This window comes from Grampus griseus (genome assembly GCF_964374135.1).
Source record: "Grampus griseus genome assembly, chromosome: 1".
In the NCBI taxonomy this organism is placed as follows: Eukaryota; Metazoa; Chordata; class Mammalia; order Artiodactyla; family Delphinidae; genus Grampus; species Grampus griseus.
In genome coordinates, this window is record NC_139017.1 from 151,968,116 (window position 1) to 151,981,831 (window position 13,716).

Consider the following 13,716-nt stretch of genomic DNA (forward strand, 5'->3'; position numbering starts at 1 on the left):
GCAGAAAAATAAACAATAAATAAATTTTAGGGCTTCCTTGGTGGCGCAGTGGTTGAGAGTCCGCCTGCCGATGCAGGGGACACGGGTTTGTGCCCCGGTCCGGGAAGATCCCACATGCCGCGAAGCGGCTGGGTCTGTGAGCCATGGCTGCTGAGCCTGCGTGTCCACAACGGGAGAGGCCCGTGTACCGCAAAAAAAAAAAAAAAAAAAAAAAAAAAAATTTAAAACACATATATCTGTCCTCCATAAATACATAACTCAGAAGACACCAGTAATGCTTGCTGAATGACTGAAAAACATTCAAAGCCAAATAAACATGTCTTTCCCTACTTTTCTCCCATTAACATGAAGGCACACTGGGTACCATGCCTCAGGAAATGTGGATCAGCCTACTGCTAAGACCAACTAGACAACAGCTGCAATATAAAAATCATTTTCTTAAAAGCATAAAAAGGCTAACTAGGTAATGAGGAATTACTGAGACAAAATCTAGATAAGAACCCAGAGAGCTGAGAACTCAAAGCATCTCTTTCTCTTAAGGCATTTGCCAATCTGGAAATAGCCCCTGGGTGCCTGAACCACGCTTTTAGGAGCCTCATGGACTGACAGGGACAACTGCAGCTATAGGAGACTACACATACTTTGAAGGCCTTTTCAAGGGAAGAACCACCAGGGCAGCACAGAAGTCACTGTTCCTTAACAGTATTTAACAATCTTTAAACCCATGCTATCTCCTGATAAAATTCTCACACTCACCTTTGTAACTAAAATTTCAAAGTTAAGTATACTAAAGATACAACTGGTCATTCTAAAGAGTATGCTCCCTGCCCTCATCCTAGAGAATCATTACTCTAAAAAGTTCATTAGCTCTTTCTGTAAGATGTTCACTTTGGCAACCAGTTTACACTTGTAAGCAGAATTTTTCATCATACCTCAACCTGAGGTGTGACTCCCCCATCCATGATGCACCAAATTTGCCTTGTGAGATTCCTCAAGTGTCTATCAGTGCTACAGTGCAGGGGCCCACACACTTTTCTATAAAGGGCCAGAGAGTATTTTCAACTCTGTGGTCCATACTGTCTCTTGCTCTGGAGTTGCAGTATGAAAGCAGCCACAGATGCAAACAAATAGGCGTGGCAGTGTTCCAATATAACTTTATTTACAAAAAATAGGCCATAGTTTGCTGATCCCTGCTGAGTAACAAAATACAGATTCACTGAAAGGCATTACTGAATTCATTTGTCATTTATCTTTTATTTTTTTGTCAAACACTTAAAAAGTACAAATTCTAATAAGAGAATGTGAGATTTGATGTTAACAAGGGGCTATTTGTTTTGGAAAGTTGAGAATCACCACTGCAGAAAGAAAGGTTTTGGTCTTCAGATCTGATGAAGACCACTGTAAAGAAACCTGCTGTAACATTTTCAAGTGCATATTATATGCCCCAACCTGTGCTAAATATAAATACTTTCTTTACATGGACTATTTAATCTATTTGAAAACAAACCCCAATGATGTACATACAATTAACCCTCATTTTACAGATAAGGAAACCGTGGCTCAGAAAGTTCAGTAGCTTGGCAAGGCTCACATAGCAAATTAGTGGCAGAGCAGACTAAACTCTAGGGCTACAAACATCCAAAGGCCATTCCTTTAGCTACTATTCTAAACAACCAATCCTCCCTGGTGGGCAGAGAAGATTCACCGTGTGTGGAAGGTTGGCCCAAGTTCATGTGTCTTCTGATGTTCTTCTTTTCCTGGGAGCTCTTGACCATTATGACTGCCTCACAAACTTTAATCTCCCCTGTACTCCTCTGACCTAGGTATGCATGGACACTTACTCCTTTCATTCCCCTTAAGGTGAAGACTTTACTTAAAGATAATAAATGGAATTCAAACAGAAAAAAATTTTAACTAGCTCACTAGATACAGATCTTCTGAGACCACAGGTTCTGGCCCATGCTTACGGTCTCCGTAGGTTGACTTCTTCCCTGGGCCTTGACCTATTTCCATGAGACAAAGACACATCCCTACCTGGGAATGCCCCTATGTTCAAGCCCTAGAAATCAAGGTCTAGGAAAAAACACCTTTCACTAGTCTAAGGCTTACCTCACAGGTCCCCATTTTCTGACCTAGGAGTCATCTTCTCTCTGCATAAAACATTAAACAAACATGTCCAGTCCCTTTTGAGGAGATCCCAAAACCCAGCCATGGTGGCGTGGTCTTACTCTGTGGCCCCAAAGGGCAACCATATGATAATAAAACAGCCTAACAACACTAGGTGCAGTGAGAGGGTGTCTGTCATTTTCCTTATAGAAACCTACTCTATTTCCCACCCAGCAGCCATTTAGTAGGAATGGGGCTGACAACTGCAAGAGTGAATGAACATATCACACTGATTCTGTAACAAGAAGACTTCAGTGAGGCAGCGTTCCCCATTTCTGGCCCATCCTTCAGGACTTCGGATGGCCCCCACAGCTGCCCTGCCCTTGTTTTAGGGTGACTATCCCACTGTAAGGCCACTCCCATTACAGCCACTGCTATTCTCCTCTTCCAGGAACAAGTGACTACCCTGGAAAAACAAGAGATGAAACACACTGCCCTTCAAATATGAAGTAAAAATAATTCTTTAATTATTAAAAGATCACTTCTGGGCTTTAAAAAGTCTTTAAATCTTAAATGTAATGTTGAAATAGGGAAATGGTTATAGCAGCCTCACATAAATTATTTGAGTTAATAAACATTATCACAGTATTAAGAAGGCAAGGTAAACAAATAGCTTAAGTATTTTATTTGTTTGCAACTAAGCTTGTTAACACTATATAATGAAAATGTACAAAGAATAATGTTGCAGTTTTTGGTTAGATTTAAGTCAAAGACATTCATTAATAAGGAATCTTCGAATGTGAATATTCCAGAAACTTCTCTAAGCCATCTGATCAGGACAACTGTCTCTGAATATTACCTTACTTTGGAAGGTACTGGCATACATTTGAATTAAACACAGTTTTTTTTCAAAATAAGCCTTAATTAAAAAAACTATTCTATATTCAAACTAAAACAATTTTAATAGAACTTTCCTTTCCGAAACAATAATAAAGGAAACAAGGCATTTTGTAAAACGTGGTCCTGAACAAGTCACAGTAAAAAATAAATGTATACTTAACTTCCACCTCCTCAAAACAGAGGTTACTTTCTGTTCCTCAGCCTTGGAAATAAGGTGAGGAACAGTCTGTAAGCAACTTGGGGCAGGGGGTTGCCAAACAAAGCTCAAGCAATTGAACACGGACATCTCTTACAAGAATCTGGGGGAACCTGACCGAAGGATCCAAATTCTATTTCTAATGAGTGATACAAAGGTGAAGTGGCGCCTCCCAAGTAGCAGTGCCTCAGGGGCGTGGCCCAGCCCCATGCTCGCCTTTGTCATGCTCCCAAGCAAAGCCTGATGCTCCTCCTCCAGAGGAGACTCTCTTCCTTCTTAGAGGTTCAGTGTCCAGGGAGCTCCTTGTGTGAATGAGGTGAGCACAGACTCCACGTGGGTATTTTAAGGCTTGGAGTCAAAGTAATGTTCTAACACAGCTGGGCAGAGTCATGTGTCAAATGGCCTGTCTCGGGTTTGTTCTAATTCCTCACCACGCATTTGTAGACCTAGGACCACAGACCTTTGCTATGTCGTCATAATCACATCTAATGTCCATCCTAACTTATGATTCATATTCTGTGCCTGGAAACAGTCCCTGTATTTAACAATAACACCTACACAGAAAACAATCCACTGTTACAACTTATATGGTCACAAAACATTAATGATCTTCTGTAGACCAAGGAAATGTTTTTAACCATAATTGTCGTGCATCAAATTCACAGCCAGAATCCCCAAGATCAAAAAAATTTGCACAATACAAATAATAACTTAAAATACACATAAACACACATACACACACTCTCACACACACTTCTTACAGAACTGTGCTTGGGGAAACTCCATTTGTTGAGTGCCACTGAGGGCATATTTTGCTAAACTGCTGCTCCAGGTATTTTTGTTTGGAAAATCTATCACAGTAGGGCACAGCTGTTTATTGGATGAGCAGAAAAGAAACATATGCTTGTGGCAACCGGAAAGTTTTAAGGTCTTTCAAGTTGTATAAAATGGACCTGCAGAAACATTTAAGTGTTCTCAGGATGCAAAGTTGGAGCTGAAATGTGATATCAAACCAGTTGCAAAAAGTGTACAGCAGCCATCTCTTGAGGTCAAACCTGGTACCCAGATATGCAAGAAAGCTTCAGGACACATCTATAAATTAGGAATAAAAAACAAACGAGTGTAAGAATACTAAAAATATAGTGTCATGCTTTTTTAATATTAACTAACGGTAAATGTGATAAACAGTAGAGGATATCAATCACCACTAAAGAGGTCCTAAATTCGCAAGAATTTAAGAAACTTGACTCAGACTCAGTTTACATATATAGCTATTTATAATTTCTGTTTTGAGTAATGGGTAGTTGCAAGATGTTTAGAATTAAGAAATTCTGACCACACACTTGATAAGCTAGCTTAAGGACTCAACTTTCATAAATTAACAATTGAAACTACCTTTCTGAGGGAAAAGCCAGGTATTAAACAAATTGGCACTGAAGTCAGACCACCTGGGGTTTTAATCCTGGCTGAACCACTAGCTGTATGAGCCTGGACAAATTATTTAAATTCTTTAAATGCTATCCTTACCTGTAAAATGGGACTAGGGATAGTTCCTCCCCCACAGGGTAATTGTGGATTAAATAAACTTTGTGAGGATTTAAAGGGTTTAGCACAGTGCTGGACATATAAGTATTCTTTAAATGTTATCTATTATTTTACTTCACAGGGGCTTTCTGCTCTCAGGAGACAAGGTACTCAGTGTCAAAATCTTGCTCTTGGAAGTTGAAAAATTCAATGAAAAACTTCGCAATACTTACAGCTTGTTGGCCTTGTCCCATATCGTCGCATAATCTGATCATGTGTGAATTTCACAAAAGATTCATATTGTTCTGTGAGGGGAAAGACAGTATATACTATCCCCAGAAACTCTCCCGCAGTTTTTCAAGAATGAAGGGTCAGAATCACATCTAGCTTCCCAGTTTATATTATCCACGCTCAGGCCCTGCTTATAATGGTCACTCTGAGATCTGTTCCTTTCTCTTAGGTCCCAGAGCCAAATCCCTGGCTCCTAGGTTTGGTCACTGATCATCGCTAACATTTTCCTAATAATCTCACCCCTGCTGTAATTCCATCTCCTGCTAATGGCTTCCCAAGATAGACAGCTGTGCTCACTACCACAAGCCAGCAAATTTTAGTATTATCTCCTATAGGACACGAAGCTTGAAGCTCTTTTCTGCACTCTATCTTTTCTATAAATTTCAACATACAAACTGAGTGATAGAGGTGGAATGGCTAGAAAGCTAAGAGAAAATTCCACATTACCTAATTGCAGACAGTTCCACAGAAGTACCTTCTGAAGGGAAACTCAGTAAAAAGACAGAAGGTAGTCTGACATCCAAGAACACAGAAGTGTTTACAGCCAGCTGGTCTAAACAATTTTGGAGTGGGGGTAGAATAGGGGAATGACATACTACAGCTACTTCTTATAATACACATTGTTAGTATATTAAAGGATCAAAAAAATGTTACTATAAAGAAATTCATTTAACTCTGTTGTTAAATCAACAGTTCTCAATTTAAAGCCGACCAATTAACATTCTGTTGTGTGGGCCACCACATGAGAAAACAATACTTACAGGAAGAAGCTGTTGCCTAAAACCTCTCTGATCACAACATCACCCTCTTTCACTAAACAGGTACTACTTCCTATTCCTGATTTAGATCCCTTCCTTTCACAAAAGGGTCTACTGGTTGCCATCACTAATCACTCTTTGTTCTAGCCTGCGCGGTGCTTTCCAGACTTTAAAGTACCTCTAAATCACAGGATGCCTGACTTCCCACATCCATAAAGTGACTCCCACCAGGAAGTTTGAATGTGTAGACTATACTCTTCCCAACCACCTGCTGGGAGGTCAGCATGATTCCTACCACCTGTTAACCCACCAGCTTGCCCGAATAACCTACTTGATGCCTTTATTCATATGGAAAATTCTTGAAAGAAAAGCTTGGCTTATCTTGTTTCAGAAATGTAAATGAAAAGTCCTTCCATATAATGTATAAATAAAATGTTTAGAATCCAAAAGAGAGTAACCAAAGAGAGAAAATTAATACTCACAATTCATTAAACCTTCTGGAATTAAGTGTTACGCTTTTTCTAAGTTACCATTTACTTAACTGGGATTAATCCTTACAGAACCCTATTAACAATGGCATAGCCACTGCCTCAGCCTACCTGCTAGTTTGGTATTGAGGATTTGCTCATATTCCTCCCGAATTTTATCTTCATAGTCTTTTAAGAGACGCTCACATATTATTCCAACTTGTCGGAGGGTAAAGGTGGGCTGGTCCTTCTTCATCCAGGAGGAACCTGGCCAAAAGACATACTTAGTTTACATATACATTCTAGCTCTAGGGTTCTGAATTAGTAACTATGTAAAGAGTCCTAGAATATAAAAATTCTTTAGAAAAATGATATTTTCCACTATTTTACATGGAATAGTTTCACAAAGTTCTGACATTCATTCTACAAGGCAAGGCTGAAGGTAAATTAAGAAGTAGGAGGAAAGTATATTCAGGTGTGCTAAATGATCTGCACACAGAAAAACAGTTCTGATGCCATAACGATCTGAGCCCATACAGAATGCTCACTTGGTAAAGAACAAGAACAAAAAGGTTAAAGCTGATATAAAGCCTCTAGTCTGAATCAGAGAAAGTAGATTCACAATATAAGAGCTACCCAGATCCTTGGAGATCATCTACACCTATGTTTAATCATGGTGGTGCATCATAATTATCTGTAGAATTAACAACAACAAAAAAGATACATATGTCGATTTAATTCTGGGGTAGGGCTTAGGCATCCTTTAAGTTCCACAGGTGATTCTGATAAGAAATGGTTGACTTCCCCAATATAAAAAACTGTTAGCTAAGTCACTGACGAATGACAAAAGGAGATGATTAGGCACTACACATCTCATCCTTGATCCCTTTTGAAACTAGGTTGAGAAAAATGAAATGTTCATTAACACAAAGAGTTGATTTGCTTTTTGGTTTTTTTTTTGTTTTGCGGTATGTGGGCCTCTCCCGTTGCAGATGCACCGGACTGGGGCAAGAACCCGTGTCCCCTGCATCAGCAGGCGGACTCTCAACCACTGCGCCACCAGGGAGGCCCTTGAAATGTTCATTAGACTGCAGCTGGAAACCAAAATTTCCCCTGGGATGCCAGATGGAAATTGGCTTCTTGATCATGATAAAAGCAGCAGCTCTGTTGGCAGCCCAGTTCTGAGTTTTCCTCAAAGCTCAGCCTAGAATCTGTTTCTTCAGCCCTCTTAGTCTATAAACCAGTTAACGTCTAGAAACAAATCGTTTTTTGCTTAAACCAAAATTTTTTCTCTACAAATAAAATCTGCAAAACATCTAGTCAGTAATTATTTATAATTGTTTCTCTACCCGTAACATATTTTATTACTTCAAAATGATACTACTAAAATCCGAAGAGAATATTAAGGAGAGACGTGCTAGCTACAACCACTGAAAGATCTATCACTCATGTATGGGCAAGAGCAATTCATTGGAAAGGGTGTTATTTGAGGGTCAAGACCTTTGGGTTATAAGAGGACAATTTTTTTTAATGTATTTATTTTTTATTTATTTATTTTTTGGCTGCATTGGGTCTTTGTTGCAGTGTGTGGGCTTCCCACTGTGGTGGCTTCTTGGGTTGTGGAGCATGGGCTCCAGGCACACGGGCTTCAGTAGTTGTGGCTCATGGGCTCTAGAGTGCAGGCTCAGTAGCTGTGGCGCAGAGGCTTAGCTGCTCCACAGCATGTGGGATCTTCCCGGACCAGGGATCGAACCCGTGTCCCCTGCATTGGCAGGTGGATTCCCAACCACCGTGCCACAAGGGAAGTCCCAAGATGACAATTTTTTTAAAAATTATTTGTGGTGAAATTCACATAAAATGAACCATTTTAAAACTGAACAATTCAGTGGCATTTAGTATAGTCATAATTTCTACAACCACCACCCCTATCTAGTTTCAAAATATCTCCACCACTCCAAATAACACCCCTTACCCATTAAGCAGTTTGTCCCCATTCCCCGCTCCCCCTATCTCCTGGCCAACATCAATCTGTGTTCTGTAAGGAGACAAGTTTTAATCAAGGTAATTTTCAATAACTCTTAGAACTGTTATAAAGTAGAATATTCTGTGAGGAAACAAATATTCTCCTCTACTGTTAAAGTAGGCAGAGTCCACCACCAGTGGTGATGTTTGGGCCCTGGCCTGTTGACTATTTACAGGGATATGGCAGGCAAGACTCATGGCTGAACTATGTGACGATGAAGGTTCCCTCCAACCCTGAGATTCTATTTTTGAGCCATCCTCTCTGACCACCTGTCAATATTACAGAGCAGTGCTGTCACACAACTTTCTGCAGTAACGGAAATGTTCTATAGTGCTGTCTAATACAACAGCTACACGTGGCTACTAAGTATTTGAAATATGGCTACCACAGCAAGAAACTGAATTTAAATTTTAAGTAATTTAAAATTAAACAGCTACATGTGGCTACTGGCTATGGTATTATATGCTGCAGTTATAGAGGGTACTCTTGAATTGGGTGGAAGGAAGTCCAGTCAAATCAACCTAAGGTCTTTTGCAATTTCATGACTCCATGGTTTTAAAAGCATTTATAAGTAGCAATACAATGAATACACTTTATCAATTTTATTACTTTAGATGAAATCAATTCTGGTTTAGGAAACCATCATTTTAATTACCACTTACAAACTCTTAAATGGATGGTGCACACTAAAACATGCTTACCTGGCGAACTAGGTGCTGTGAGTGCTGAGGAGTGAGGCTGACTTTCCGAAGTACAAGCTTCACTCTGATTAAGAACAACTTCTAAATGTCTCCACCTCTGATAACGACTGTATTCTTGTTTTATGTTCTGAAAAATTTGCTCTAATAAAAAAGAAACACACTTGAGCATTCACTTTACTGTGTTACTTCTTCAAGCTTCTTGTCCCTCCTCCCATGTTATATTAACAAATGTATTTATACCAGATAAAGCACTCCTCCTATAATCCGCAAAGTGTTTCCTCTTGTTGCCACTATTTCAGTAATACATAGGATAGCAGCTATTTTGGTATAAACCACCCAGGTAGTTCCCTTTGCTTCTTTTCCTGTGACAATGAACACCAGATCTGCTGTTTGCTGTAGGATTAAGTAGGACAACTTACAGCAACAAACAAACAAAACCATCCTTAGCTTCTTCACCTAATAAGAAGCAATTTTTGATCTCCTCTGAGTTGCACAACTTCACAAACAAGGGTATTAGGAACAAGTCTCTTACACCAAGGCCTTCTAACAATGAAACTCTTGTCCTGTTTGGGATTCAAGATCTTTGGGGAAGAGGAGAGCAGAAACCATTATGTTCACAGCCTGGACACTGACCAAGAGAAGACCTGAGGTTACTGCTTGGAACTGATGGTCAGAGCTTAGAAAAGAATTTTCTGATCCTATAAGAGGCAATATTTGGTAGGATTCAGATTACTATTCTGTGTCAAGGTAATCATAAACTAATTTGTTAACGCTATTAGCGGAGTCCAGGACACACAAATCACTAACCACCTTGAAGGCCACTCCTAGAGACAACACAGAATCTGGAAAGATGTGGTTTTCAACAAGTTTCTTGGGGTTTTTTGATAGAATATGTATTCACTTTCCAGATCATAAAGCCTCCTTATAAAAAACAAAAACCAGGAAATTATATCACCCCCCCACTTACATTATTCTAATATATACTTTGCTATAACAATTTTTTTTTAATGGGGGGTAAGTGTTAATAATGCCATTTTGCTTCTTCCTATGTGACTGTGACCTTGGGAAATCATTCAGGATCTTTAGCCTAGTACTTCAAAACAAATGTTAAATGCCTACCCAATAAAGTTGTGAGAATCAACACCAAAGACATTAACAATGCCATAACAAGTGATGGTACAGTCCAGGGACTGACATGAACTCAAAGTAGCTCCACACGTAGCTAAACTCCAGAACTCTCAAGCCTGAACACTGGAACAATGCAGGATTAGCAAAGCTTTCCTTTCAGAATGCTATGAAGTTCATATTTTAGATCCCTGAATTTATGAAGTCTTTGCTTCATCTTTAAAATGCATTATTCTCCAAGCACATACTTGCCAGAATCAATACAAGGATGTAAGGAACTGCAAAGAATTGAAACAAGAAAGGACAAGTATGAGGACAATGCTCATGAGAACAGAAGGTCTTTGATAAACTTCTAACTGCCTCCTGTACAGCAAAGTGAACAAATGGAAAGACACAACATTAAGGCTGGTAGAAGGACTGGGAAGTCCAAGAATCTAAACATGGTATGCACAGGAGAAAAAGAAGTAGCTGTGACTTTCTTCCCAAGCAGGCCAAGGCATTTTTTTCTTTAAAAAGAAAAATGCAAATTTCTTTTTAACAGTGGATAATAATTTAAATTCTTGCCTCCCGTTATTATTTGAGGTTGTGCTTCCAGCTTATATCAGACTAAGCCCATCTTCAAAATTTTACAATGACTCCTAGTTGCTACAGACCAAATTCAAACTCTTGAACATGGCATTCCATGCCTTCCAAGACTGGGCCCCAAATTATTTTTCCAGTTCCACTACAACCGAGTTCCATTAAACTATCCTTTCCTTCACCTGTGGGTTTTCTAGCCTTTGCTCTAGCAGTTTTCCTTTGCTTGAACTGGGGCGGTCTCTCCCCCCAACATTATTCAAGACCCAGCTAAAATGCTACCTTTCTGGAAGTTATTCTCCAACCCTCAAGTCATGATCAATTAACTGCTTTGCATCTAGACTCCCTCCATGTTTACAAACATTTCCTGGAGGTCAGCAAACCCCTTCCATGTCTGGTATCCATCTGGCTCCTTTAAGCAATGAAAGGCTTAATTTTATAGGCTCCTTCCATAAAAAAGTGCTATGATACATATCTTTTTTTTTTTAAGTTTAGTAAGAACATAGTTTCTTGACTATTTCTGAGAGAACTTTTGAGTTAACAAGTAGGATATTTTGATATGAAGTCACTGATTTTTAAATTCACTTTTCTATTAGTTGGCTTTATTCTTTCTTTTTTTAGCAATTAATATTTCCTCCCCCATTCTTCCTTTTTAATTCAGAAGGCATCTTTCTCTTCAGCCAAAGAACCAAATTATTGTTTCTTTCATGACAGAACCATAACTGATCAACCTTTACAAATGAATATTTTTAATAAAATATTTTAACACAAAATGACTAAGAAATCTATGCAAAAATTAAATTTTAAGATTAAAAAAACAGCGACGCCATTACAGCACCCTGCCATATTTAGGCTTCCAAATACACTGAACAATCACTTAGTAGGCATCTGCTATATTATGAACTACCATAAAATTAATCTAGAGGGTAGTATTGGAAGAAATAAAACATTTACATAAATTCCATTGAGACAGATAGGGCAAGTACTAATTCTATTTTGCAGAAGAGAGATCCAGAAAGATTATGTGACTCTCCTTGGGTATCTGTAGGAGCAGTGGAAGAAAAAAATATCACTTCAAGAGGACATCTATGTACCCTGCTTTTGCAAACATTATTTCATTCAGTACATAAGGCTTTGCAACAATAAGTGATCAGGGAATTTAAAGTAGAATAGAGTTCCTTATGGAGCAGGGTTAGTCAGGTAATGGAAGACTTGAAGAAACGACTGTATTTGGATTAACAAACAGAAGGTGAAAACATCATGATGGAAGACAGGATACAGGCACAGCCAAGTGGGTCTGGGGGAAAAGAGCAAAGGCATAGTTTGGGGGAAAAATGTATAAAAGACTGACTAGGTAAGAAATGGTTAGAGTTGATAAATCCTTTGAATGCCAGGATAAAGAAGAGATAAGGTAAACACAAGTAAGGATACAGTGCCTAGGAGAGCCTGGCTGGCAACTGCTGGGATCTTGGTGTGAGAGGATGAGGGCCTCAAATCTGCATCGTGGATACACAGAAGGAGGAAATAATGGCTAAAGACACTGGTAACTGAAAAGGGGCAAGAAAGAATGATTTTAAGGCAACCTCAAGGTTTTGACAACGCTTGAGGAATAGAAAAACCCACACAAAGAAATGACTTGCCAAAGTCCAGTTTTGAGGCACCCCCCGCCCCGCATTTCCGGAAGCCCTTTAAAACTGCTAACTATTCATTCTGATGCACTTTCCCCTCTACTCCTGCGCAATGGTTAGGGGTTCGGGCTTTTTTTTTTTTTAACTTTATTGTCACACCAGTTCTCCTCTTTCCTTGGCCTATGTGGAATCCCTATTGAAGGAGAATCTCTCTGTTACGGATGGTTGAATTCCTGCTTCCGGAACCTCTGTATGTTTAAGGATTCTCAAATTCTAGCTAACGACCTACCGATTTCAAGCCATATATGGTACAGGACCACAGCCATACAATAAAAGAACAGGGCCAGTCTCTTAGAAACAGGTTGAAATCGGATTCCACGCCTTCGACGGCGGCCTTAAGTCCCTAAAGACTTCTGGAAATCAGGTCTCCCTACAAGCCACAGCACAGTGCTGCACAGCACGCACTCAGGCCCCCTCCCAGCAACCCGCCCCCAACCCCACACCCTCAAGGCCGGGTTCGTGAGCGGAATCCAATTTTCCATGGCCCACTGGATCTGCAGGGTGGCTCAGTGCAGGCGCGGGCAGCGGACGCAGGAAGGGCTACGGGGGCTGCGAGGGCCCCGAGCGGCCGGGGATATTCCCATCCTCCTCCCGCTGCCCACCCCCCTAGGCTCTCCAGCTCCAAGAAAACCGAAAACCGACACTGTGGCCCCCCTACGCCTCCCGGATGTATCCCATCCCCGGAAGCGACCAGGCCCAGCGACACCCCAGTTCCCTTTTCTCAGGGCAAAGAAGGGGTCCACGAGTGAATTAGCCTAGCGTTCATGAGCTTCCCTCCCCCACCCCCTTCAAAAAAATGCCTGGGCCTGGCTTCCTGCCAAGCCCGCAGCGTAGGTTACCCGGGGTTGGAAGGCGCCGCTCGCTGCCGGGCGGGGCGAGCTGCTGCAGAGTCGGCGGTGGGGTCTGCGTCTGAAGCAGCGGCGGCGGCTCGGCGTCCGGGGGCCTGAGGCCCGGAGTGGGGCCGGGCAGAGGGGCGCAGCGCCGCCGCTTCGGGGAGCCGGGGCTCAGCAGCGCCGCCTCGAACTCCATGGGCCGCTTCAACGTCGCCCCGCACGCCATGCCGCTGAAGGGCCAGGGACCAGGAACCGACGCGACTTTAACTGCGGCCCAACCTCCCGCTCCTCAGCGGAGCCCGCAAGCCAAGCCGGCTCCAATGGCGGCTCCAGCACCGGCAAAGGCGCTGGCCCCGCCTCCTGGGACGTCACGGGCCCTCGCCACCGCCCAGAACAGGGGGTGGAAGCCGGAAGGGCCGCTCTGGGAGGTCCGTCAGCACGTTCCGGCCCGCGGCGCCCTCTGCTGAGGAAATGGAAAGGCCTGGGCGGAGAGCTTGGTCACCAAGCAAGGTCGGGAAGGCCCCAGCC

General features: G+C 41.5%; 1 protein-coding gene across 2 annotated transcripts; it reads right to left on the bottom strand.

Moving 5' to 3' along the window:
- Positions 1 to 2,768: 2,768 nt before the first annotated feature.
- On the bottom strand, positions 2,769 to 13,509 carry AKIRIN1 (akirin 1; the record flags this gene model as incomplete). 2 transcript variants are annotated; one of them, XM_082669779.1, is made up of 5 exons in its annotated part: positions 13,195 to 13,509; positions 8,967 to 9,107; positions 6,375 to 6,509; positions 4,960 to 5,031; positions 2,769 to 4,294 (listed from the first exon to the last, which is right to left on the bottom strand). In XM_082669779.1, exons 1-5 carry the CDS (start codon positions 13,412 to 13,414, stop codon positions 4,284 to 4,286), a joined length of 579 nt encoding a protein of 192 aa, XP_082525905.1. In that variant the 5' UTR covers positions 13,415 to 13,509. The 2 variants fall into 2 exon arrangements, with proteins under 2 accessions (XP_082525905.1, XP_082525904.1); XM_082669778.1 differs by lacking the exon at positions 2,769 to 4,294 and having other exon boundaries at positions 4,934 to 5,031.
- Between the last annotated feature and the right edge of the window lie 207 nt (positions 13,510 to 13,716).